This window comes from Neoarius graeffei, chromosome 7 (genome assembly GCF_027579695.1).
Source record: "Neoarius graeffei isolate fNeoGra1 chromosome 7, fNeoGra1.pri, whole genome shotgun sequence".
Classification (NCBI taxonomy): Eukaryota; Metazoa; Chordata; class Actinopteri; order Siluriformes; family Ariidae; genus Neoarius; species Neoarius graeffei.
The window spans coordinates 95,936,090-95,963,352 of NC_083575.1; the positions used below are offsets into that span (position 1 = coordinate 95,936,090).

General features: G+C 41.1%; 1 protein-coding gene across 2 annotated transcripts in view; it reads left to right on the forward strand.

The window, feature by feature from the left end:
• irf2a (interferon regulatory factor 2a) overlaps positions 1-19,720 on the forward strand; it is a 38,561-nt gene extending 18,841 nt beyond the window's left edge. For both annotated transcript variants that reach the window (XM_060926591.1, XM_060926590.1), the window contains exons 5-9: positions 4,960-4,997; positions 5,081-5,177; positions 5,310-5,468; positions 9,270-9,310; positions 18,115-19,720. In XM_060926591.1, coding sequence (XP_060782574.1) covers positions 4,960-4,997; positions 5,081-5,177; positions 5,310-5,468; positions 9,270-9,310; positions 18,115-18,381 — 602 coding nt within the window. In that variant the 3' untranslated portion in view covers positions 18,382-19,720. The remainder of the gene's footprint in view (positions 1-4,959; positions 4,998-5,080; positions 5,178-5,309; positions 5,469-9,269; positions 9,311-18,114) is intronic.
• Positions 19,721-27,263: the final 7,543 nt, after the last annotated feature.

The window sequence follows — 27,263 nt, forward strand, 5'->3', positions numbered from 1 at the left end:
TGACTGTTAACTTGATCATAATGTCTAGCTTTAAAGCTTTTGGGAGTCGTGCTTGGTTTAAAACAGCAGTGTTGTTGATGTAACTGTCCAGAAGAGCAGCTCTGAGAGCAGTGCAGGTTTATCCCGTGTTAATACCGTGTTAATGCTGTCTCCCAGGTCTCAAGGTCCCGACTTCTGAACGCTGGTCCGTTTCTGAAGTGATACCAGAGACTGAGGGCACACGGTGACCGATCGATGACGGAGAGATTAATTTTTTTATTTTTAAAAATGGAATTGAAGTATTTCAGCTCATTTCTCTGACGTTTTATCTTGGTATCAAAACTTGCGAGTGGATCGTGTATCTGCTGACCATTTATAACGGCACATGTTTAGCATCTCACAGCACCGAGCTGTGTTTATTTTGATGGAGCAATGACCTCTGTATTTGATAAATTGCACAATCTTGGGTCATTTAGATATCAGGCTATTATAGGCCTACACTAGAGTCTTAATGGTTGGAGAAGCAGCTTTAGGATCAAAAGGTTGTTGGTTTGATTCCCTGGACCAGCAGGACTGGCTGAAGTGCCCTTGAGCGAGGCACTTTAACCCCTAACGGCCCTGGCAAGCCCGATGGTGCACCTCGTGTCTGATTAGAAAAAGAGAAACTGATAATTGCATCATCAGTTCAGCCGGTAGCCTGGGCAAAGTAAAAAATAAAAAAAGACAGCCACGTTTTTAACTAGTTTACATTTGTAAAACAAAACCTGTAACATGATGAACTGGTCCAGATAAGGAGAGCTGGGACATTTTGGGGGAAAAAAAATCCTTCAATGTTGTTTTTTTTTTTTTTGAATAAAATAGACTGTTAGAATAGACTACTTTCCCTTTTAACATGTCCATGCAGACCTAGACTAGTTTATCACTGCTGTCACTTCACGTCTCCATCACTTGGATAGACTGCGCACATGCAGTGTCAAGCGGGAAGCACTTCACCAGTGAATTTGGAAACGACCCGATCCTGGTAGAATGATAAAGTTAATTTGACGAATTAGATAACTATATAGGGCTAACTAATACTGCCTCAAAATAGCCTACTGTTGCCTTACAGAAAAGGTAGGTTTGCCAGTACGAAATGGACAAAGTAATTTTACTGAAATAATACACTTAATGTCATCCATCAGTCAGTCCCCCCAGGATTCTGCGGGCCTTTTTCCAAAAAACTGCGATGAAAGTTGCGGTGTTTTTTAGGTTTTTGTTGCGATTACATTGCGGGAGGAAGTGAAAGTTGCGAGAAATTGTTGCGATTTTCTCTCTTTGTGATTAAAATTGAGTGATTATGTTAAATATTTAAGTTATTACTGAAAAACTATTGATTAAAAAAAACAAAGACACCTGAGAAATGAACAACTTTACCAATATAAAAGATTACCAGGACTACAAAAATGCAGAAAAATAGGCTTTACTTATCCAAATGCACCTGTTGGTTCAAAAGTTAAAGTGCAGAGAACCTCACAGCACAACATGAAGTTACCTTCAAATATAATATAAATGCCTCAGCTTTCATTTAAGAAAAAAAACACTATTAATACTAGTACTGTGTGCAGGCAGTCTCTCCTGAAGACTAAATTAAACAATAATTATAAACTAATAAAATAAATGGCTCAGGCTTCATAGAAGAAAAAAAACAATTTGAACAGAATCTCAGTATGATGCTGAAGCTGCCTAAACAATGGAAAATAAAATACCATTTTGGCAAAAATGTTGGCATCCATTAATTTCTTGTATTAAGTAAAAAAAAAATAAAGTGCACACAGTCCTTCACTGTAAACATAACACACTTTCAGTAACAGAATTTAAGCCTACATAAACACTGACTCACACATGCAGTGTTGCCAGATACTGCTGACGTTTTCCAGCCCAAAATATGTTCAAAACCTGACAAAATGCACTTAGAACCGCCCAATCTGGCAACACTGCGCACATGCTGCTTCTCTTGAACGGAGGAAGTAAGGCGGAAAGTAGTTTGTCGATGTCACCTCAAGACGACGCCAACGGTTGGTCAAATTTGCGGTGATTGGATATAATTGCAACACCGCCCTGAATTCGCGGGGATTGGTTGAATTTGCATTGAAGTTGCAAATCACAACATCGCGAAATCCTGGAGGGTCTGATCAATGCGCTCTCCCTACGCCTATAAAGCACAATAGCGTAGCCTAAAGGTCACCTTCTTAATCGTGTCAAAGGCTACATAATAGTCGGCCTGCCAAGACCCTAAAAAAAACTTTTGATGGCATTTTTTGTTAAAAGTTGGCAACCATGCCAGAAGTTATCAGCATGGACTAAGGTTTCAGAATCACCCGGTTGCCAACATGGAACTTGACCTTTTTAAGGTGTAATATAGAGGTCAAAAGGTCAACCAAGGTCAAATATCAGTTTTTTTTGTTTGTTTTTTTTTATTTTGTGATGTGCTTTCATAAGATACAAATTGTTTGCCATAGATATTGGATAATTAGTACCTGGGGGATAAGAAGTTCAAATATATTGATGAATTATATGGATTAATATGTATATTTAGAATTTATATGGCCATTATTATTGTGGTATGAATAACACAACGTTTTCTACAGTGACTGAATAACAAGACTGTATGTCAACAGATTGTTTCTTTGTTTCAAGGCAAGAATTCAAACGTGATTACAGACTGAATATTTTTGTAGTATTTTCAATTTTATGTATTTGTAGTAGTTGTGTAGCGTTGCACTTATTGTTGCTGTTATTACAAAAAGGTTGTCTCATCCTTATGTTCCATCCCTGCAGTGTTTAAACATCCATCTGCATCACAACCACATGCAGGTATACAGGGCTGTCCATTCTTCAGGCAACTGCAGGCATGTGTACGACACTTGGTTCTACAACCACATGTTATCAGTTCTAAGCAACTATGTGGAACTGGAGGCTTCCTTTGCCACACAGCCACCAAGTGTTGGTCTACCACTTTCCAACCACCTGTCTCCTCAGGGCTTTCGTTAACATATGCCTTGTCAGACTGCAGCCATACCTTTTGCCTGATGATTTGCACGTGCAAGATGCAGTGCCAGTGCATCACTCGTTGGCGGTAACATGTCAAGATTGCTTCATCTCAATAATCATCTGACCTTGTGCTCACATGAGAAACATAAGAAGTCATTATTTTTCTATGGAGTCTGTGAATTGGGTGGCCAAAGCAAAGTCGCTGGTGAGCCAAGGCAAGGCAGATTTTATTTATATAGCACATTTCATACAGGCAGCTTAATGTGCTTCACATAGAACAAAAGAATAAAGTGAATTGGGTGACCAGGGTGAAAAATTTACAATTTGGTTTAAGTTAATTTTATGTTAATGAGCTATGATGTGTCTTGGCGAAAACCAGTTCGAATTATACATTTCAGAATGTCCAAGGCTGACTGGCCAGAGTCGCTCCATGATGAGCTAAATCAAGCATCGCAATATAAAGTCTTGAGCATATATTATATTATATTATAATATATTATATTACCACTGGAATCTGAAACCTCAGACCCTGCTGATAATTAATAACATGGTTGCCAGCTTTTAAAAAGAATGCCATGAAAATACAACCTCACAAAAAGACGAATCAGAACATCCCCGCTTCTGTGTTTTTTATTATTATTATTAATAATTTTCAAATTTGACATTAAAGTACATATGACTTTGGCAACCACTGAAGTCTGGAACGTCCGACCCTACTGATAACTTCTAGCATACTTTCTAACTTTTAAAAAAAGAATAGCATGTAAATAGATCCCCCAAAAATGAACGAACCACCCATTTAATTTATTTATTTTACATTTTTACCTTCAAATTTCACCTTAAATTTGAAATATGATTTTGGCAACCACTAGATTCTGGAACCTTAGACTTTATTGATAACTTCTAGCATGGTTGCCAACATTTGAAAAAGAATTCCATGAATATAAGGCCCCCAAAAAAGACTAACCATAAAATGTGTTGTTTTTGACCTTTTGACCTTCAAATTTGACCTTAAAGGTCAAGTTCCATGTTGGCAACTGGGTGATTCTGAAACCTTAGTCCATGCTGCTAACTTCTAGCATGGTTGCCAACTTTTAACAAGACTTTGCCATCAAAAGTTTTTTTTAAGCACTTTTGCTGCCGTTGGCTGGCAGACTATAAAGTTGTATAAACTTGCCTTAACATGTAGATGCAGGCAAGATGTAGCTTATCAGAGTTGTCTCCTCACGCTGTCTCAGATAGGCAACGCACGCAATGTCAGGCCGGGTGCGCCAGTGTCGCCGACTGAGACTATGGCGGCCCAAATTAGACTATGGCAGACCGCCATTGTCTCATCAATGTGTGGGAAACACTGTCTGACCCACCAGATGTGAGTCACTTCAGAGGTCTGCACTCGTTTCTATCATAACCATAAGGAGATGTTTGTTTAAATTTTTTTGGAAGGAGTCTCCAGTGACGGCGTTTTGTAACCTTGTAGCACATTTGCTGAGTTAATGTGTATGATGTAAGCAATTTAAAATGAAAATGCATTTGGGGGAAAAAAAAAGGGGGCTTTGTTGGTTGATGTAAAATCCTCCCACTGAATACTGTCTCTATTATATACACACACACACACACACGCATGCAAACGTTTAAAATTACTTGAAATATTTTCAGGAAAACCCCCTCCTGGCTGCTGATGTTCTGACATGCTGTTAATGTGGTGCTTTGTCCAGACAGCTAGCCAGCGAATGTTAACGATCAGAGTGAAGTACAGAAACGCACTTCTGCTCACTTTTAGGGTGCATTTTTGTGTGTTCTCGGCTGAACGTTTGTAGGATTTATATGAAATTATCATCATGTCAACCAGCAGGTGAACTGATTACATTTTGGAATTGTTCCAGAAGGGTAAAGGTCACAGCAAGGTCAAATGTCATCTGAAATTTATCTGTTTATGTATTTTATTTTTAGCAAGGAAGAAAAAGATGGAACGGGAGGCGAAAGCAAAAGTAAGCACACCTGAGTTTGTTGCTATATAAAGTGGTTATTTTTTTTCTATCAGTCCTAAAATGCGTGTGGTGTAAATTTTCAGGGCCCCGTACAGAGACGGAAATCTAAGGCCAGCGAGCTGGAGAAAGAGTCGCAGTCAAAGGAAGACACGCTCCCGGACAGTACTGTGTTAACAACGGGTGAGGGGCTCCGATAACGCCACGTCCACAGCGGTTGTTTTTGTTTTAGTCCGTATTGATCACCGTGATGATGACCGTATGAATGAGCTGAAGATCGAAGTGTCTCAGTGTCTGATTGTTTTTCCTCAGCAGAACCTGATCAGAGCCCAGAACTCAGTTCCCCGAGTAAGGTGAGCTATCTGCCAGACATCTGCGCTGTTGTGGAGGTCACTACAGAGAACGAGGAGTCAGCAGTCAGCTCCACCCAGATCCCCTACAACCTCCAGATCTCCCCCGTGTCGTGCGGCGCCGGTACGTTCTGGTTTGACATGCTCGCTGAGAGAGTGTCACTTCCACAGTCTTTACATACAGTTTCACTTCTTCTTTAACAGGTGTTGGGTTTTTTTTTTTGATATCATGATAAAACATTTCATTTTGACACTGAAATAAAGTGTATACAGTGACGGCCAAAAGTTTTGGAACCCGTGTTAATATTTGTGGTTAAACTTCAAGAAACAAGTTCAGTTTTATTTTATTTGGGTGTTTTTTTTTTTTTAAAGGTGGTTTTTTTTTATTTATTTATTTATTTTTTTTATATTTTGAGGGTGTTTTTCTAGACTTGGAGATTTTACTGGGTTTTTTTTTTTAATATTTGTAGTTTTGAGTTTTTATAAAACTATATGTTAATTTTTAGTGTTTACAGATATTTGTTATATTTTAGAGATTTTTAGTTTTAGGTTTTTGGGTTTTTTTATGGTTTTTTTTTTAAGTTTTTATTTTTTAACCTAATGCATCTCTAAAATATTTATTTTTTTAGTGTGTGCTCTAAAACTATAAAAATCTAAATATGAAATGGGAACTGAGATGCTGGGTTAAAAAAAAAAAGTTGCAACAGTTAAAAGGCCTACACTCGTTTTAATGTTATTGTTTCCATAGTAACAGCTTGCGTACAGTGGAGGCTCCACATAAACGCGTTAAAACCGTGCAAACGTTGATCTGGTGACGTTGTCTGTACTGAATGGTTCATTGAACTTTTCTGGAAGGAGTCTCCAGTGTCAGAAATGTACACTGACCGACTGCTGCGGTATAATGGGGGAATAAAGCACTTGGAAAGTGCAGGTGTGGGATATTAATCGACTCTGTGATGGCAACAGTAACTAAGTGGACTGGTGATGTCACTGAAGAGGTGAAAGGAGAAGTGAGAAGTGCAGCGGAGGTGTTTCAACAAGAATTGAGGGAAATTAAATGGAAGTTTCGTGAGTGGACTGGTGTGTGTACTAACACTGACTGACTGACTGTTCTTCACGTGTGGTCAGATGTTCTACAGCTACAGACCTTCATTTAGATTTAACATGAAGAATTTATTCAACAAACACACTGCCTGGCCCAAAAAAAAAGTCAGTTTAGATTTAAATAAGCAAATACTTTGAGGAACCTTTGACTGGATAATTACTGCAGTGATGAATGTTTCAGCTGCAGCAATTCTTTAACCCTACTGATGCAGTGAGTAGCTTCTCGTTTCTTAAATGTGTCAAAGTCGTATCCCGTGCTCATGGAGATGAGGTTCCTGTGTTTCAGAGGGTCCTGCATCAAGCAAAGAAAACAACTTGGGAGATTTGAGCTGAAATGGCTGGAATTGGGTTCAGAACTGATCACTGCATTATTAAACCCTGAAGGATGGTGATGAACCGTCAACTTCACGGAGAAAGATCCTGGCTGAGCATGATCAGAGATCTCCTGAAACACTTGAAGTCGAATCATAAGAAAACGGACAGTAGAACTCACGGCATGTTTAATTGTGAAATTAAGATCATTTCCACACTCTTGGTGGGATGAGAACTCGCAGGATTGGGACTAAACAGCTGCGGGTCTGTGAGAAACCCACTCGTCAGTGAGACTAATCAGGAGAAAAGGCTTCAGTTTGCTCAGGAGCATAAAGATTGGACTCTGGAGTGATGGAGAAAGGTCATGTGGTCTGATGATTCCAGACTGACCCTGTTCCTGAGTGATGGGCGTGTCAGGGTAAGAAGGGAAGCTCATGAAGCTCCGCCCCATCATGCATAGTGTCCACTGTCCAAACCTCTGGAGGCAGTGTGATGATCTGGGGTTAGTTCAGTTGCTCAGGTCGAGACCCAACAACATTATGGGGCAATAAAATGAAGTCAGCTGACGACCTGAATGACCAGGTTCACATCAGCGCCCCCATGGTACAGGAATAAAATTAGCGCTCAGATAGTGAAAGTGGTTCAGGGAGCACAATGAATCATTTTACATATGAACTCACCCCCATAGAGTCCCGACCTTAACCCCACTGAGTGTCTTTGGGATGCTGGAGAAGATTTTATGCATGCTGTAATCAAAGATGAAGGCAGAGCAACCAGGTGTTGGTGCTTTTTGTTTTGTTTTTGGGCGGGGCAGCGTATGATGCAGTACAATAACCTCAGACACTTGGCTTCAGTGATATGAAAGACTTTAAAGGCCAGTGATGGAGGACTTGGTCTTCTCGTTATTCTTTGTGTTGTGTAATCAGTCCTCACACTGAGCCACGGAGGAAGTGGGACTGTCCTTCACTCGGCACTTTTACTCCCTGCGTTAGGGGGCGTGGCGTTCAGTAACTTTCCACTGGACTCAAGTCCTCTCCTCATCCACACATACTGCACAGGACTTTATTAGGTTTAGAGATTTAAAAATAAATAAATAAAATAATGATTTTAGTGCATTTTATTGTGTTCAGGCATTTTTTCGTTTGTTTGTAGTGTGTGGGGGTGAGGTTGGTTGGTTGGTTGGTTGGTTTTATTTAACATGGCTTTTTTTCATGCAAGAATTTCACATTTTACATTGTAGTGTTTTTTTTTTTTTTAAGGTCTGTAGGTATTTTTAATTTTAGTTTGTAACATGTTTTAGATTTAGAAATATTAAACTTGTAGGGGCTTTTTTTTTTCCCCATTTTTCAGTGTGCTTTTATTAGGTTTAGAGATTTTTAGTTTTTGGCGTCTCCTGGGTTTAGAGATGTTTTTAGTTTGGAGGGGATTTTTAGGTTTAGTGTTTTGGGGTGGGGGGTTCTTTAAGTTTAGGGTATTTTTATTTAGATTTTTTTTGGGGGGGGGATTTAAGTTCATTATTTTTTTAGGTTTATAGATATCTTTACATTTATGTTCATAGAGGCTTTAAGGTTATAGAGGGTTTTTAAAATAAATATAAATTATCCCCCACCACAAAGTGTGCAGGGGGATATAGGAATGGAGTCTGTCCGTCTGTCTGTCCGTTTCAATCTGGACAAGTTTTCTCAGAAGCTACAGAAGCTGCATCAGTGAAACTGTGTGCTCATATTACTATTCATGATCTAAGTCAAGTTCGAAAATCACTTACGAGAAATTATTATTTTCAGAGTTATGGCCCTCGGTTTTTGTTATTGGACTTTGTACAAGTGGACTCAGTTTGGACAAGTTTTCTCAGAAACTCTGAGCTGCATCACTGAGACTTTGCGCGCTCATACTACTGAGAAAAGTCTGGGTATTGGTTAATGAAGGGGTCATGGCACTTACTTCATAAGTAAATATTAAAGCAATGGGCTTAAGGGCATAAGTGTTAAGAGGGCTTCATAAAATGCTCGTGGTGGGGGATAGTGATGACCATGTCTTGTTTTAGTTTGTAATGACTTTTTTTTTTTTTTTTTGGGGGGGGGGTCCTTTTTTAAGTTTAGGGCTTTTCATTTGGTAAAATTTTTATTTATTTTTGGTTTATCGATTTTTATGTTCATGGAGGTTTTTCAAGCTAATAGGGATGTTTAGGTTTGTAGTGCTAGGTTTGGTGATTTTGAGATATATATATATATATATATATATATATATATATATATATATATATATATATATATAAACCCTTTATTTAATACATTTTTAGTTTGTAGTGATTTTTAGGTTTTATTTTTAGTTTTTTTTTAAGTGTAAACGGTAAGCAGAAGCCCTGTGTAGAGTCCATTCAGAAAGATTTTTTTTTTAAAATTATTATTAAATGGGGAATTAAAATGTCAGTATTGAAGATGAGTGTTGTATCTGAGGTTGATTAAACACCACGCTGAGTTTGACTCATTCTGCTGTTTTCCTCTAACAGAGAGCGACGCGGAGAGCGCACACAGCGGGGGAGACTCGGAGGTGTGTAAGCATCAACACCGCACTCACACTGACTCCCTGAGCGTCTGACTATAAAACACCTACAACTTAAAAAAAATAAATAAATCTCTCTAGACACTGAAACTTAAAAAAAAAATAATAATAAAACCACCCATACCGTCTAAACCTAAGAAATGAAAAGCTAAAACCTTAAAAATAAACACTAAAAAGTAGAATAAATTTTTAAAATAAACAGCAAAAAAGCTAAAACTAAGAATCTCTAAATGTAAAATTTTTAAACAATTTAAAAACCATATCTACAATGGAAAGAACACAATACAAATATTAAATAAAATCAAAATCACTTGCATCATAAGTCCATATTAAAGCAATGGGCTTATAAGGGCATAAGTGTTAAGGGGGCTTCATAAAACACTGGTGGCGGGGGATCGTGAGGTTTTACCTTTTTATAGAGCTGATTCATTCAGGGAAACTTTTCAGGTCCACAAAAATCAGACCTCAGGTTTTTGTGTGTCTGTGCTGGGGGGAATCCCTCCCTCCCTCCCTCCCTCCCTTTTGAGATGGAAATGAACGGTGTCGAGTTTCAGTGCTGCAGGTCACACTGGGTGCGTTACTGTGGGAGAAGAGGCACAGTTTTTAAACAGTAAGAAGCTGGAGGGAAATTAGGAAGCTTGATTTTATTTTTAAATTAATTTTATTTAATATTCGTATTATGGCGGGGTACACCCTGGACAAGTCGCCAGGTCATCACAGGGCTGACACATACAGTACGTTTACATGCACATCCAAATCGAGCTGCTGTCGGTAATCGAGCTGAGGGTCCCAGCAGGGGTGCCAGAGAAATCCAATCCTACATGCACACAAGGAAATCGAGCTGTTGTGTGAGGTACATTGTGCACCCGAGCCACAGGTGGCGCTACACGCCCCATCGTGTTGGTACACTTCCGGTTGTCGTCATGAAGAAGAGCTATTCAAGAGTATAAACAAAGTTATCAGTTCCGTGTTCACGAGAAGAGTGTTTGTAGTTTGTATGTACAAACAGAAGTGTTCCTAATAAAATGGCCACTAAGTTGAAGTTGATCTGTAATGAACATATTAACTGTTAGCCTGCTAACATGCTAATAACTTACCAACTAATTGGAAATGGGTGTGTACATGCCCAGACACAAGTGTTCCTAATAAAGTGGCGGCTAAGGTGAAGTGTCATGCCGACCGAGGCTGTTGTGTTTCCCGCTTGTGGTCTCGTCACTTCCGGAAGGGGCAGTGCTGAAGTAAGTAGCTCGACTACGTAGCTCGATAGGGTTTACATGCACTAAGTAGCTCGGCAAAAATCGCATAATCTAGGTCGCGTAGCTCGATTACAAGAAATCGAGTTCGGTTCAATTTCAGCTGAGCTAAGATGCCATTTAGAACTTCGATTTCAGTCGAGCAACGGCAGAAATTCGATTCTCTGTGTGCATGTAAACGCACTCATAGACACAGACAACCATTCACACTCACATTCACACCTACGCTCAATTTAGAGTCACCAGTTAACCTAACCTGCATGTCTTTGGACTGTGGGGGAAACCGGAGCACCCGGAGGAAACCCACGCGGACACGGGGAGAACATGCAAACTCCACACAGAAAGGCCCTCGCCGGCCACGGGGCTCGAACCCGGACCTTCTTGCTGTGAGGCGACAGCGCTAACCACTACACCACTGTGCCAACCCATTTTAGATTTTTTTTTTATTTTTATGTTTAGAGATTTTAGCTTTTTTGCTGTTTTTATTTTAAATGTGTTCTATTTTTTAGTGTCTTATTTTTAAGGTTTTAGTTTTTCATTGTGTTTGAGGTTTAGACGGGTGTGGGGGTTTTTTATGCCTCCGCCACCGTAAGGTGCAGGAGGCATTATGTTCTCGGGTTGTCCGTCCGTCCGTGCGTGCGTGCGTCCCGAAACCTTGTGAACGCGATATCTCAAAGGTTAATGAAAGGCATTTCACCAAACTTTCACTATTTGTGCACTTTGGGACAAACATGAACTGATTTAGATTTTGAGATCAAAAGGTCTAAGGTCAAGGTCACTGTGAGGTCAAATGTCTGTCCGAAAACCTCATGAACACCATCTCCAAGGCTGATGCAAGTAATTTCACCAGGTCAAGATTACTGTGAGGTCAAATGTCCATCCCCAAATCACAACTTCATAAGGCGTGTGGTCTACCGGGCGGAGGCGTCCCCATCGACGCCGTTGGTGTCGAGTTCTGTCTAGTGTGGGGTTTTTTTTTTGTTTTTTTTTTTAAGTTTCAGTGTCTAGAGAGATTTTTAGTTGTAGGTGTTTTATAGTAAAGATATTTTTGTAGTTTTAGTTTGGAGGCTTTTAGGGGTTTTTGTTTAAATTTGTAATTTTTTTTTTCTGTTTAAGTTTAAAGCTGTTTGTCGTTCTTGTGAGCGACTCTATGCAGCTGTATTTTCAGTTTGGTTGTTTCCCCACTTTTAATTTCAGAGTCTCACCATGTGTTGTTCAAAACCAGGCATTAAAAACAGAATTAAAAATCGAGCCGCGGTGCAGTTACACTCTTCCACGCTGCTACGCTGAAACGTGGTCGTGTCTGAGTGGATGAAGATCACCGCCGTGTTTAACATTATTTTGCTGGACTGTTGCACAGCTGCTGATGTTTATGTGAAGAACTGTAAAATAACATGTCGCTGTAGAATAACCAACCGCTGGATCGAGCATTCACAGCCGTGCAGTGCACAGTTGAAGTTTTTCCTCACGCAGTGAGTCATTAATGAGCTTATTAAATGCTTGAAGTGTGAAAACGACAAATGATGACCTGTAGGAGCGCTCATCAGCTGGGATTAATTGGACTGAATTATTATTGAGGGGTAAAATGTGAAAGGCACCTTTACAGCATGGTTTGCTCTGGAAAAACCAGCTATCTATCCAGTTAGTGAGTGCATCACTAACTTTAGTGTTTCCGGTTGAGAGTACGTAGTGCACGAGTTTGCTGCCTCTTCTCCCCGGCGTTTTCTTTCTTTCTTTTTTTTTGTTTTCTTTAACTGTGCTTCTGATTTTTTTTTGGCAATGTATTATCCATTTTTATTTTTGGTTACTTTCGGACACTTCTTGCTTGGTTTTGACACCGGCTTTTTGCAGTCACCTGTAGCTAACCCGCCTGCGAGCCCCCGCTTTCTTTCCACCCGCTTGACTTCAGCAGTGGTGAGTGAGTTTCCACCTTTCGCTACGCTGTTGTCTGTTTTATGTGCTGGTTAGTCAAATTGCTTCCTGCACTGTACTCTGGGTGTGGAACCGCTGGTGTTTTGGCTACGTTTATGAGCGGTGTTATGCTAGGTTAGCCTAGTAAACTAGACCCACCCGCCTAGCGGCCAAAAATATTTTTTGCCTGCGAGTGGGTCTAGCCTCGCACCATATCAACAAAACACCCCGGGCATCAAATCGTGCCCGCCAATCACAACGCAAGGTTTTTGTTTGGATTCTTTGGGCAGGCTTTTGCAGGAGTGACGACAAAGCTGCGCGACGCTGGAGAAAGCACAACAGGAAAGATGGCTACGGCTAGTGAACAGCGCGCGTTTGACTCCGCTTTGGAATCAGTTTTAGAAGAATTAGACTTGGAGTTTTGGTTGAAACATGAGCAGGAAGAGGCTCTCCGCTCATTCCTTTTCAAGAAGGACGTTTTCGCTGTTTTGCCGACCAGCTATGGCAAAAGTCTGATCTACCAGCTGGCTCCGCTCGTAGCCAAAAGGATGGGGCTAGTTTGTGCAGTACGAAGAATTAATAAACAGCTTTGAAACATTACTTTTTGATTGTTTCTTATTTTCCCGTTATTTTAAATTTAAGGCAAATTATTTCACCAAACGCCACTAAATAAAAACTCTCAAAAACAGTTTAAGCAAACCCTTGAAAAACACTTGAAAAAAATAAGTGCATGTTAAGTATGTGGTACAGACTCCAAACTTGTGGTCATTATCTCCAAACTTCTTAATATCTAGAACCTGTTTATTAATTAATACGCATTTTGAAAAATTATTTATTTCAAGGTCTCCCCCACTGCTTTCTGTCGCTCTGACTACGTCACAGTCACTGTTGCGCTGATTGGTCAGAGCGTTGGCCTATACGCACAGAGACAGTTTGAAAGACAGCGGGTTGTTCCTCCCACACCCTTCGGAAATGTCTACGAGCGAGGCCAGACTAAACATGCACATTTAGTCCGGCTTGCCAGGCTAAGGCTAGGTGGCTTTGCACCTTACATTGGACTGCGTCTGTCCATCTGTTTTTGGATCGTGACTGTGGGTCTGGGCAAGGCAAGTTTATTTCTATAGCGCGTTTCATCCACAGTGGCAGTTCAATGTGCTTTACAGAGGTAAAGGCAAAACAGTAAACAATAGAAAATAAAATTACATAAAATAAAGGGGGAAGAAGAGAGAAAGTTCAGTAAAAACAGCAGAATAAAATGGAGTAAAAGTTAAGTAAAGTTTAAAACATGTAAAGATGATATTAATCAGTTCGCAGAAAGCATCTGAGAACAGCTTGGTCTTTAATCTAGATTTGAAGCTGCCAACAGCAGGAGCATTTTTAATGTCCTCTGGCAGTTGGTTCCATAGCTGTACGGCATAGGAGCTAAAAGCTGCTTCACCACACTTTAACAACTGGTTTTACCAGTAAATTTTTCTGCTGCGATCTGGTAGATCTGATTGGGTTAGGCCGCTGCAACATATCAGAGAGGTAATTGGGCCCTGTACCATTTAGAGATTTGTACACCAGCAGCAATACTTTAAGGTAAATTCTGTAGCTTACTGGAAGCCAGTGAAGGGACCTTAGAATTGGAGTAATGTGCTCTGTTCTTTTTGTTCGTGTGAGAACCCTAGCCGCTGCATTTTGAACCAGCTGAAGTCGTTTGGTGGTCTTTTTTGGCAGGCCTGTGAAAAGGCCATTGCAGTAATCAACCCTACTAGAGATGAAGGCATGGATAAGTTTTTCCCAAATCATTTTTTTGACATAAGTCCTCTTAGTTTGGAAATGTTTTTTAGGTGATAAAATGACGATTTAGTGATTGCTTTCATGTGACTGTCAAAGTTGAGCTCGCTATCAATGAAAACACCAAGATTTTGTATTGGTTTTGTGGCCCGGGCTTTTACCCATGTTTTACACCTACTCGCCGGAGGAATTAAAAAGCCTTAGTGCGCGGCACCGCTTGGATTACGCGGCATTTAATCTGTGCCGCTCTATTGGAATCGCACGCCACCCTCGGTATATTCACCGCTCTCCGACTGCTCATTATGCTTCGGAGTCTTCCGTACCCATCATATGGACTCGCAATCGGATTGCCAAGGTCAACAAGAACGCTCATGGAGTTAATCACAGTGTTCTTCGCTCACTTGGGAAACTGCAATGTTCTGCTGTCTCTGGGTTGTTACCTGTGTTTCCTGCGAAGATTGGCCTTTTAAACTCCCGCTCCATCACCAACAAAGCGTCACTCATTAATGACCTAATTATCCAAAAGACCCTGGACATACTTCTGCTGGTGGAAACATGGCAACAGGCTGAGGACTATCTACATTTAAATATGTCTTCACCATCTGGATACACGTATATTTCAAAGCCCCGTCTCACAGGGCAGGCTGGAGGTCTAGCTGCAGTTTTCCGATGTGGTTTGAAACTTAGAGATTGTTTTTCATGATGTTACATCCTGTGAATATCTGGCTTTGAAAACCTCCACGCCCACACCGATGTTGCTGATCTTAATCTATCGACTTCCCAAATCATCATTTTTTTTTTTTTTCTGTCTGAACTGAATGAACTGCTAACTGTAGCCTCATCTCATTCTTCTGGGTGACTTGAATCTTCATGTTGACGCTAGTTGCTCCCTGACTGATGAGCTCTTGAATGTTTTGGTTGAACTCAGCATGTTGACTTTCCCACACATAATCCTGGTCATATACTTGACTTGCTTTGCTCTACTGGTGTAAAAATTGTATCTGTATCGGGTTCTGATGGAGGTTTTACTGATCAGGTTGATTGAGTGTTGTCTCAGTGTGCCTTCTTCTAAACTTCCTCTGCATTCTACTGTCTCTTTCCATAACCTACCTTCTGTTGATGTGCATTCTTTCTCTGCCTCTCTCCTCTCTTCTTTTTGTAAATTTGCTGAGGTTTCCTCTCCTGATGATATGGTTTCTATTTACAATAATACTATATCTAACACACTTAACACTTTCGCTCCCCTTAAAACTAGACAGGTCTCCGCAAATCGCGCCTCTCCTTGGTTCATCTCTGAGCTTAGGGCCATGAAGGCCAAGGGAAGGCGGCTAGAGCACCTTTATAAGAAAACTGGCCTCACTATTCATCTTTCACTCTTCTCTGAACACATCATAAAGTATAAGGATGCTCTTAATGCTGCTCGATCCTCCTACTATGCTAACATCATTAAGAGTGGCAACTACAGACCCAAAACTCTGTTTAATACAATAAATAAACTTCTTCAGCCTCCTTCCTCGACCACTCCCAGCTCCCCTGCTCAGTGTCAGGCTTTTTTGGATTTTTTCAAGGATAAAATTGCCAGTATTTACCAACACTTTCATTCTGAAATTCATTCTTCTGTTCCGCTAGTAGCTCTTCCTCATAAAGCTGACTGCTGTCTCTCTGCTTTCTCTCCTGTTGATTCTTAAAGTATCAGAAATCATGACTCAGTCCTCCTCCTCCTCATGTCTGTTGGACCCGGCACCCACTGCACTTCTTAAATCCCGTGTATCTGCTATCTCCCCTTATATTGCTCATATGATTAATCAGTGTTTTGCTTTAGGCACTGTTCCCATCTCCCTCAAATTTGCTTCAGTTACACCAATACTAAAGAAACCTGGTCGAGATTCTCTTTCACTGTCCAATTACAGACCCATTTTAAATCTCCCTTTCCTAGCTAAAGTAATGGAACGAGTTGTAGCCTCTCAGCTTCATACTTTCCTTGCTCGTAATAATCTCTATGAACCCTTTCAGTCAGGCTTTCGCAATATGCATAGCACTGAATCTGCTCTCTTAAGAGTTGTTAATGACCTCCTGCTCTCAACTGATGCTGATCATCTCAATGTCCTTGTTCTCTTGGACCTCACAGCTGCCTTTGACACCGTACATCATGACAGACTCATTTCCAGACTATCTTCTTTTGGTATTACTGGCTTAGCTTTAGCCTGGTTTCAGTCATATCTAGCAAACAGGCAACAGTTTATTTCTATTGGTGTTCATAAAACTGCTACTGTTGCTCAAGGTGTGCCTCAGGGTTCTGTCCTTGGTCCCCTTCTTTTTATATTCTATGTTTCTCCTATAGGCCAGATTATTTGTAACCATGGCCTTAACTTTCATTGTTATGCTGATGATATTCAAATCTACATCACTATCACCCCTTCCATAGCCTCTGTTCAGCTGCTAAGGACTTGCATCACTGACCTTAAGCAATGGCTGCATAAGAACTGCCTTAAACTTAATGCTGGCAAAACGGAGGCTCTATTAGTAGGTACCAAAAGACAGGTTCAGAATTTCTCCAGTTTTACTATTGATGTTGATGGTGTGTCTATTAGTCCTTCCCAAGTTATAGAAAAAACCTTGGAGTTCTCTTTGACTCCACCCTTACGTTTGAACCCCATCTTAAACTAATTACTAAGAATGCTTTCTTTCACCTCCACAATATTGCACGTCTCCGCCCTTTTCTCTTGGAAACTGATGCCAATATGTTGGTCAATGCATTTATTTTTTTCTCGTCTTGACTATTGCAGTTCTCCTTTTTTATGGTCTCCCTGCCACATTGCTCAATCGCCTGCAGTCTATCCAAAACTCAGCAGCAAGAGTCCTCACACTCACCAAGCGCACTGCTCACATCACTCCTGTTTTACAGCAACTGCATTGGTTGCCAGTTATCTCTCGGATTAAATACAAAATCCTGCTTTTAACCTATAAAGCCAGGGCAGCACGGTGGTGTAGTGGTTAGCGCTGTCGCCTCACAGCAAGAAGGTCCTGGGTTCGAGCCCCGTGGCCGGCGAGGGCCTTTCTGTGCGGAGTTTGCATGTTCTCCCCGTGTCCGCGTGGGTTTCCTCCGGGTGCTCCGGTTTCCCCCACAGTCCAAAGACATGCAGGTTAGGTTAACTGGTGACTCTAAATTGAGCGTAGGTGTGAATGTGAGTGTGAATGGTTGTCTGTGTCTATGTGTCAGCCCTGTGATGACCTGGCGACTTGTCCAGGGTGTACCCCGCCTTTCGCCCGTAGTCAGCTGGGATAGGCTCCAGCTTGCCTGCGACCCTGTAGAAGGATAAAGCGGCTACAGATGAGATGAGATGAACCTACAAAGCTCTTCATGGTTTCGCCCCTTCCTATCTCTGTGAGCTAATTCATTTGTACTGTCCCTCGCGCTCCCTCAGATCTTCTGTCTGTGGACTTCTGACTGTTCCACGTTTTAAACTGGAATCTATGGGTGGCAGATCATTCAATGTTGCTGCTCCTAAACTTTGGAACTCGTTACCGCAATCACTTCGTGACTGTTCCACTCTCTCTTCCTTCAAAGCTAACTTGAAAACTTTTCTCTTTGCCTCACACTATTCTTCCTATTTTTTTTAATTTTTTTTTGGTGGTAACTCTTGTGTAAAGCGTCCTTGGGTTTGTGAAAGGCGCTATATAAATTGAACTTTAATATTATTATTACAGCAGATGTTTAACACACGTTTTTAATAACTAATAAAACATTTAAAATGGTTCTCAGAGTAGACATGACTGACTGACTGACTGAAAGCTAAAGTGTGTATTCATTTCTTCCCCTTCCTCCCCCCCCCCCCCCCCCCCCCCAAGCCTCAGGACCTGTCTGTCAGTTCGAGGCAGTCTTGCTCCTCTGTGCTCAGGATAGCGCCTAGCCTTCTGGAGAAAACGCACTCATTCATCTCAGAAAAGAGGAACTTTTGGGTGACGTGCAGCCGAGAGGACTCTCCCATGATCAGCTACGACATGGAGCCCTGGCGCCCCTTTCTCCCTGCCCTCACCTTTGACCTCAGCACCACCTCCACGTCTCGCGCCAGTGTTATCATGAAAGCTGTGGACCTTTCCTCCAAAAAGACGTAGGATGGAGACCCGCTGATGAACAGCTGCTCTGCTGCACTGACCTCCCTCCCCCCACCTGTAACTGTGGAGAGGTGCAGCAAACGTGTGTGTGTGTGTGTGTGTGTGTGTGTGTATATAAAGTGTACCTTTTATCTGAATGTAATGCCATGCAAAGTTAAACAGCTTTGAGTTATTGACCGACAAGAGATGTTTCTATAGCAATAAAACTGAAGGCGTAGCTACAGAGTTGACGTTAGCGAGCTAGTATCATTGCAGACGGGGGGGTTGAAAAATATTTAAGTGGCTCAATTAACTCCATGATCCTGATCACGCTGTGTACCGGTTTTATAGTGCTGTTCAGGATTAGAGCATTTTAGCCAACCATTAAGTAAATTAAATAATTCACCGATTATTCACTGAGGCAGAGAATTATTTTAGTATAAATGCACAAGTGATTTATTACAAAAAAAAAATGTTCAATCTTCATGTAAGTGTAATAACTCTGAGGTACAGACTCGCGTCACTGGTCGACGCCGAGTCACATAAAATAGTTTTGTTTTGAAATCGATAAAATAAATCCCAACCCCAGCTTCCCTTTGAATATTTGAAGACCAAACTTCGGAGCATCTTTAGTGCTTTTAGGAACAGCCTTTTCTTTCATCATCTGTAATTCTTCCTCACTTACGGTGACGAAGCGATTGGACGCCATTTTGCCGAGTCGCTCGAGGGGATTATCGAGAAATAGTCCGAATCTCTCGATAATCAGTGCGAGTGAAATTATTTATTATAATGGATTATTACACATGCCTATTCAACAGGTGGTGTGTGTGTGTGTGTGTGTGTGTGTGTGTGTGGTGGGGGGGTCTTTCCTTTTTCCCCTCTCTTCCTTTCCTTTTTGTTTAAGCAGGATCAAGCTGTTTAATTTTGCATGGCCTAAACCAAAGACATACCTCAACTAACCAGGGGTGGGTTTCCCAAAAGCATCGTTAAATGGTAGAGCGAGCGTCACAATGACACACTCTCTCTCTCTCTCTCTCTCTCTCTCTCTCTCTCTCTGATGCTCTTAATGTTAAGAGGCGTTTGGGAAACCCACCCCAGTATGGTTTTTGTTTGTTTTTTTTCCACAGGGGGGAAAAAAAACTGGATTTACCTCAGAGACTGAATCATGGTGCATTGCACTCAGAGTAAAGTATTAATTACAGACTCAATGACAGAGCTCACATTTGGTACAGGACTTCATCAAAACCAGCTTCTTTCACAATCGCAACTAGGGATGCATCGATACTGACGCTGGTATCAGGTATCGGTCCCATACTGTGCCTATTTTCTCCTTTAAATAAAAAAAAGTCCGGTACCGTTATCTGCTTCATGTGATCATACTTCATGATGTAATTCTTCTGGATGTTATTACACTCATGAACACATGACAGGAAATTGCACAAACTGTGCTGTTTGAAAACATCATGAGGAACTACAGCATCTTACAATGATTCCCAAAATCCCCCCAAATCTGGCGCTCTACTGGGGGGGAAATCCTCTTTCAATATCAGGAGCACACTGAGACAGCCATCATACACAGAGCGAAATAATAAAATATTCCTCACCCTCCGACTGAATAAAATACCAAGTAGGTTTCGCATTTTAGATTCAAGACTTCCGGATCATCACGTCCGGATCAGCGTTGCAGTGAGATTTAACCTTCTCCCTCCTGTATAGATCCGATAATACTAGCAATAAGTTAAAATATCTAATGTGGGGAAGTAGAAAGTGATGGAGTTCAGTATGAAGGTTTGAGTCTGCTGGTTCTGGACTGGATTCTCCGGTACCTCCTGGGGGATTGGAATAGTCTGTGGCTGGGGTCGATGATCCTTCAGGTCGTCACACTGCTCCTCTGAGTGTTTGGACCTGATGATGTGGTCCTGCTCAGAGCTTCTCCTGTATTGGTTGTGATCTCTCCAGCCAGGATGCTCTCGATGGTTCATGTGTAGAACATAAAGTTGTGCTTTATTCTGGAGTCCATGCTGAACCTGTTTGGTCTGCAGAGGAGGAGGGGACGCTGTCTCGCTGACTTCACGTGTGTGTGTGGTCCGTTTCGGTTCCTTGCTGATGTGTAGAATAAGGTGTATCGTTTAAGATCGATGCATCCCTAGTAGCAAACTTGTGTACGTTTCTCAGGTAGTGGTGACACTATTAATACGAAAACGCAGATTGTAGAATCCTAGAACAGTTGTATTAGATGCTAAAACGTGGCCTGGAGGAAAGTGGAGGGCACGAGCTTTCACTTTAAACCCGGTGGAGAAACAGACTGGGTTTTAACCCAAACTAATGCTAATAAAATAAACGGGGACTCGAAGAGAGATTGAACAGATTACACTACACACATCTGGAGCAAAGTGAAGGCTTGTGATGGGGTTCTGAGATTAAAATGATGTAATCATCTGGACACTATTACACTGCCATGATATCCTGTGAGGTCTGATTATTTTACCAGTGCGCGCTGGGACGCGTTATCACGCACAAATTACTTTTTCTTCACAATAAAACAGGACCTGAGCCGATTCATTCTAGGTTCGTACGTCAATCATTTGCTCAGGTGTCTTTAACTCGATGACGATGCCTGTAAGCCCCGCCCACTCCTTTCCATCTTGACTGCACTCGCAGGCCACTCTCGCTATTTACGGAGAACGTTTTGAGTTCACTGATGCATGTTCAACTTGGCTATCATTAGACAACTGTATATTTGGCATCAGTGGCAGAAGCCACTGAAAAATTAACACTTCAGGATTTCTTTTTTTTTTTGCCTGAAAACATTATACAGGCTTACAAAAGTGTCAACACATTTACAAATGGTAATGATAATCCAAGAGATTAAGCACACTGTTTAATGGTGTAAATGCTCATTTTCTGTGATTTCACCTGATTCCTGAGACGAATCCAGTAGATCACGCGAGCGGTCCAACGTGTCTTCAGTTCCCCAATCACAACTCGAGTTCCTACCTGTAGGAGTGCTGATGTGACTAAAATATCACATCAGGATACTTTATGCTACACGTAAAGATAGAGATCTGATTGATGGATAGCTTTTCCATCCATCCATCCATTATCTGTAGCTGCTTATCCTGTCCTACAGGGTCGCAGGCAAGCTGGAGCCTATCCCAGCTAATGATGGGCGAGAGGCGCTTTACCAACCAACCAACCGCCAGCAAAGAAAAGAGAAAATGAATGACTTTTTTTAACCTAATTTTCATAAATTCAAATTATTAAAAAGGTTCCGTAGAAAATGTTAACATGAACTGTGTTTTAGATCAAATGTCTACAGTGTCTCAGAAAAGTGTGTTGCGGTGATTGATTTGTGTTTAAAAGCCTAAAAGTGAGCCACGCCCACACTTTGTCGACAAACTTGACTCATCGTCATCTGCTAGCGTGAACAGTTCTGGACGATTGTTTTTTTGGGTTTTTTTTTTCTTCTATGGATTGTGTGAGAGATGTAAAATGCTTTGCACCACGTCACCTTTTTAGTTGTATAGTTGCATTAAAACAGTAGAAATGCTCATTACTTTATTTGAAGCTTAGCTTCTGAACACTTGATGAAGCAAGGTTTTGAAGCCTGCAGTGATTTTTAAAAGCCTAGATTTGTACATTAGGGTTTATAAGTGATGGGTGTTTTTCGATATTTTTCAGATTTGGGTGATTTTTTTGATTTATTGACTCATGAATAAAATAAAACTGATTCAGTAATCTACACAATGTGTGAGGTGTCACTCAATTCCTGAACAATCACAGCACTGATCAATTGAGTGGACCGGCTTCAAATGACAGGATGTCTCTCTCATGCTCGCTCACACGTGTATGTGCCTCTGGGAGGAAACCGGAGAACCTGAAGGAAACCTACATGGACATGTGGAGGACATGTGAAACTCCATCCAGACAGTAATCCAGGCTCTGGATTAAACCTGTCCTACCTGTAGGATAATAAATGATACCACCTGCCAGCCCCGCCCACTCCTCTCTATTTCACAAGCTCGTGACTGCGCTCGCAGGCTGCTCTCACTTTCTGCAAAGGTTTTCATTGGAGAGTATTTTGAGTTCACTAACATGAAATAATATCCAACACTGAATGTTCAACAAGTGTACAGTGTTCAGTTAGCATTTATTACAGAAGAAAATGAAAATTTTCACACAATTGTTTTAAAAAAAAAAAAAAACACCACCTGACATTCAAATTTTTGGCTGAAAGTAGAAAAAAAATGGTAATGATAATTTGAAAGTGTGTCTCACCCAAAGTCAGATGGGATCGGCTCCAGCGTCCCTCGCGACCCTGATGGATAAGCGCTATAGATAACGGACGGATATGAGCAGTTCTTCAGCGGAGAGGCCAAAATGATGGAATGATTAAGATGGCCTTAACCCGTCAGCTCAGTCATGTTGCTGAAGTCTGGACTCCAAGGCGAAATGTACCGAAAACCAGATTTAAAAATCATCACAACCCCAATTACAGCAACGTCGCTTCAGAGAAATCTTGGTTTAAATTTTAAAAAATGAATTCATTTTTTTCTGGCATCATTCCGTTACTGACTTTTCTCTCCTTGTGAAAGATTTTGGGTTCAGAGCTAAATGTAGCAATTTTTTCATGCTGCTTTTTTTTTTTTTTTTTTTTAGTATCAAAAGACTCCATACAGTGTTTTATTTAAAGCTAGATGGCCTTTCGATTTCATAAAATCGGTGAAATTTAGTTCCGTCTGAAATGTGGTGATTGTGATATGTTTATTTCTGTAATATCTCACAAAATATCAGGCCATTCTGTGGCTGGGAAGTTATTTAATTTGAGGGGATTAAAGCAAATAATGTGTATGAAATTGCTTGCTTGGCGCAGTCAAGCAGACAGAGGAAGTCCGTGTGCGCATGCACAGGTTGACCACCTTCTTTTGGGTTTTACAGCAACTGGCATCCACAGTGTTGCATTACTGCCATCTACAGGTTTCCCTTTGAGCGTGCACTGACAGTTCCATCATTCTGTCGCTAAACGAACAGCTGATCACACCGAGGTGCTCGCTGAGCGCCCATATTTATTAGTTTGGTCCTGCGTTTCCTTTCCTTCGTATAGAACATAACGTCTTTTCTTCTCGCTTTCTTTCCGTTACTGTAGTCGCTCTTTCACGTTTCATTCGCACACTCGCGTCCTCCGTTTTTCTCTCCTGTTTCAAATTTGTATCCCACAATGCCTTGTGTGAACGGGGAAAGCCCACCACGTGATGCATGATGTAGTATCTTGTATTGGGTCATGGTGAAGCAGGAAAAAATAGCGGAGAATTTAGGGTCACGTGGAGATAAATTCATTTTTTTTCTCTCCGTGCTCTCACGGAAGGCGGTCACATTTCTCTGCTCTCCTCTCCTTTTTTTTTCCCTGCTTGTGCTCTGTTTCGTCTCGTCTGCCTATGCTTTTTTTTTTTCAAGTATCTTGTTTTTTTTGAGAGACTCTCCGCATTGAATTTCTAAACTAAAAAAGCATGGATTTGATAAACTGGTCTCCTAACGAAATTGACAGTTTTCTCGACGAGAAGCCTGGGTTTGGGGGAACCCGCCTGTCCTGCCGGAACGTCTGTGGAGGACATTGAAGATATCTACCTATTCGGAACCATGATTACCAGACTTTTGCTGATTGGATTAGGCATTGCCCTGGTATATCGAGGAAATCAGACAAAGGTGACAGCTGTTCAAAGCCCCATAAAGCTGCCCAATATGATTGAAGCGGTGGGCAAAGCTATCGGCACTCAGACTGTGGCTATTAGAACTTGAACCACAACATGGTTGTCATCTTGGAGACGCTTTTGGCTTTGCAAGGAATAAGTATTTTGGAGACCAAATTGAATTGAACAGAATGGACAGATATGGACGAGTGGTCTGGATGTGTAAAGACCAAACAATCTCTATCTTATCAACATTCGGCTCCCTAAACAGCACCGGCCTCGATCAAGGCCGTTGCTGGGGAAACATTTCCCCCAGAAGGTCACTGCTGGGAGACACTCTCGCATTCTTCGCATTCCTTCCGTAATTTTCCGCGGTCACCGTTTTTCACCCCAGTATGACAAGCGGGTGCGTGACCAGCGCCCTCATGGCTGCAGGAGCGGACAGCTGCTTGCTTGCGCTGGGTTACCTCTACCCCCTCCCCTCCTACCCCCTTACCCCCCACCCCTGATTGCCCCCCCTTTCCCCCCCTCAAGTCCCGTGTTTTAAAGTGTACTTGTGTTATTGTGTGCTTGGGCGGAGGTTTTTAAATGCTCCCACACTGTACTCCTGATAGGAGCATAGTGTGTGTGTGTGTGGGGGGGGTGTTCTTTTTTTTTTCCTCATCTTTCCTCATGTTACTACTGTTTCTTTTTCTTTTATCCCTGTCTTCCTGTCCAGTTCCCCCTCTGTAAGGATAGGTTGATGGTCAATTTCACTGGTACAGTGATAATAAAGGGTTCATTCATTCATCATTAATTGTTCTAGTTTAAAAAAAATAATAAATTTGGAAGTCTGTGATTTCAAATTCAGTAGCTTTCAGTCACTAAACAAAAATAATTGGGTGTCGGTTATTCCACTCAATCTCATTGTGCATGGATTATAGACAACTCGGTGCTACACGTCTAGTCAGAAAAGAAGGATTTTTCCTATGAGTTGGAAAATGATCCATCTGTTGAGTTCCCTGACATCTCAAACTACCTGGTGCTGCAGACATCGTTCTACACGGGGACACAGATGAAAACCTGGAAGAGCATGGAGGAGAATGACTTTTTATATGTGGCTGGGTTATAGATCTGGGGATCAGAACACTACAAGATAGATGGCGGGAGACGGAGCTAAGTGCTGGAAGAGTGTTTATTAGCAGGCGTGATATGTATAAAAATGAAAGCAAAACAGAAAGCAGAACCATAAAGCAGAGTATTTAAACAGTGTTATAAACATGGCTTGGAACAAACATGACCGTGATAATGACAATATTTCGCAAAGCCTCTGTGAAAAGTGTCCATATCTGCATGTTCTGATTGCGCTCAAATCAGCATCAGGTGTTTCCCATAACGACTGGGTCCCAAGAGCGCGCACATGCTCCGTGAGTGGACGTGGCCACTCGAGCTGCGTCAGACTCGAGCACGCAAAGGTGTGACAGTCAAGTGTTCGCCTGCTGTGTGACCACAACTTTTAACTCGCGTGTATATCGACAAGCATCGCTACCAAAATGCCTCATTTTCATTGATAACCCGTCACAAAACATCGTGAGCTGCAGTGTGACCGTAACTTAATGAGGCGGATGTGACGTCGGATGCAATCCAGCAATTGTACCTACCATGAGTAAAAATTAGTTTCAACTTGGGGGGAAGAAAAAAAAAAATCACGGCCCACTAACGGGCTGCGGCCCAGTGGTTGAGAAACACTGACTTACTCAATATTACAGCACTCTCTCTTTCATGTGATATGTCTTAAAAATAAGTCCAAAGAGCTGGGATTGACAGTGAAGTAAGCCATCATTAAGCTGAAAAATCAAAACAAACATCAAAGAGATGGCAAATACATGAGGTGTGGCCAAATCAACTATCTGGTACATTCTTAATTAGAAAGAACTCATTGGTGAGCTCAGGAACACCAAAAGGCCCAGAAGACCATAGCATCTGTGGTACATCATGAAAGAATTCTTACCCTAGTGAATAAAAACCTCTTGACAACATTGAGCCAAGTCAAAAACACCCTCCAGGGCCCTGTACTACGAAGCGGGTTTTCTGGCTTACCAGGGTAACTTCGAGAGTAACTTGATCACGTGCAGCGTAACTTCCCGATTAACCCATACTACGAAAGTTGGCTATGTTCAAACTGAGGTATGCTGCCATGGCAACTTACGCTGCATCTCAAACCTGCTCGTCTCAGGTTATGTTCTTGGTTAACCCGAGGTTTCCGATTAACCACACCCTTTTTAAACACCACCTCTCCACCGACATTTCCTCTAGAGACAATGCCAGCGTACCTGGATGACCCGTGCGATATCAGAGCGCAGATTAGAGATGGGATTTATGGCTCTTTGATGGGATCCACATCTTTGTGATCCGTTCTTTGAAAAGAGCCGTTCCAAAGACTGGCTCATTTGGCTCTTTTTAAATATTTATTCAGTTTTAAGAAGACAGCGTCTAAAGAAGCCAAATCCCTCTGCTTAGACAGTGACATCAATATTTCTGGACATACCTTTTATATAAAGCAACCTAGACTTACATTATTGTAACCCCTAAACGCTCATAAATAACCATTAAAAAACAATGAGGGCTTCAATGAATGTCCATGCAGAACGGCTTTTCTGTAAAAAAAAAAACCACTCAAGAACATAGTTATCAAGAACGCAGTAATATTTTATAGAAAAACACTTGTTTTACAAAAATATTTAAGTCTGAGATACAAAATAGATACAACTACAATAAATATAACACAAGAACTAGTTATCACACAAGAACATTTTAATAGAAAAAAACAAACTTTCTATATTAAAAATATTGAAATTGTAACAAAAATAGATACAACTAAACAGTCAGATAAATAGACAAAGTTATAACAAGAACACAAGATTATTTTAATAGGAAAAAACAAACTATTAATGCAAAAAATATATTATTAGAAAAATAGATACAACTAGACAAACAAATAAATAAATAAAATACACAAAAACAGAACAAACAAAATGACGATAGAATAAATTAAATGAACGTCCGTGCAAAGTAGTTTTCCCACAATATTATCATTAATATCACACAACATTATAAACTATATACAAAACAATTTGAACTATTAGGCAAACAGATAAAACTTGAATAAATAAAAGGCAAATGAATGCTTGCCTGCACGCGCGCGCACACCCCATTATGAATGATGTTTTTATATTT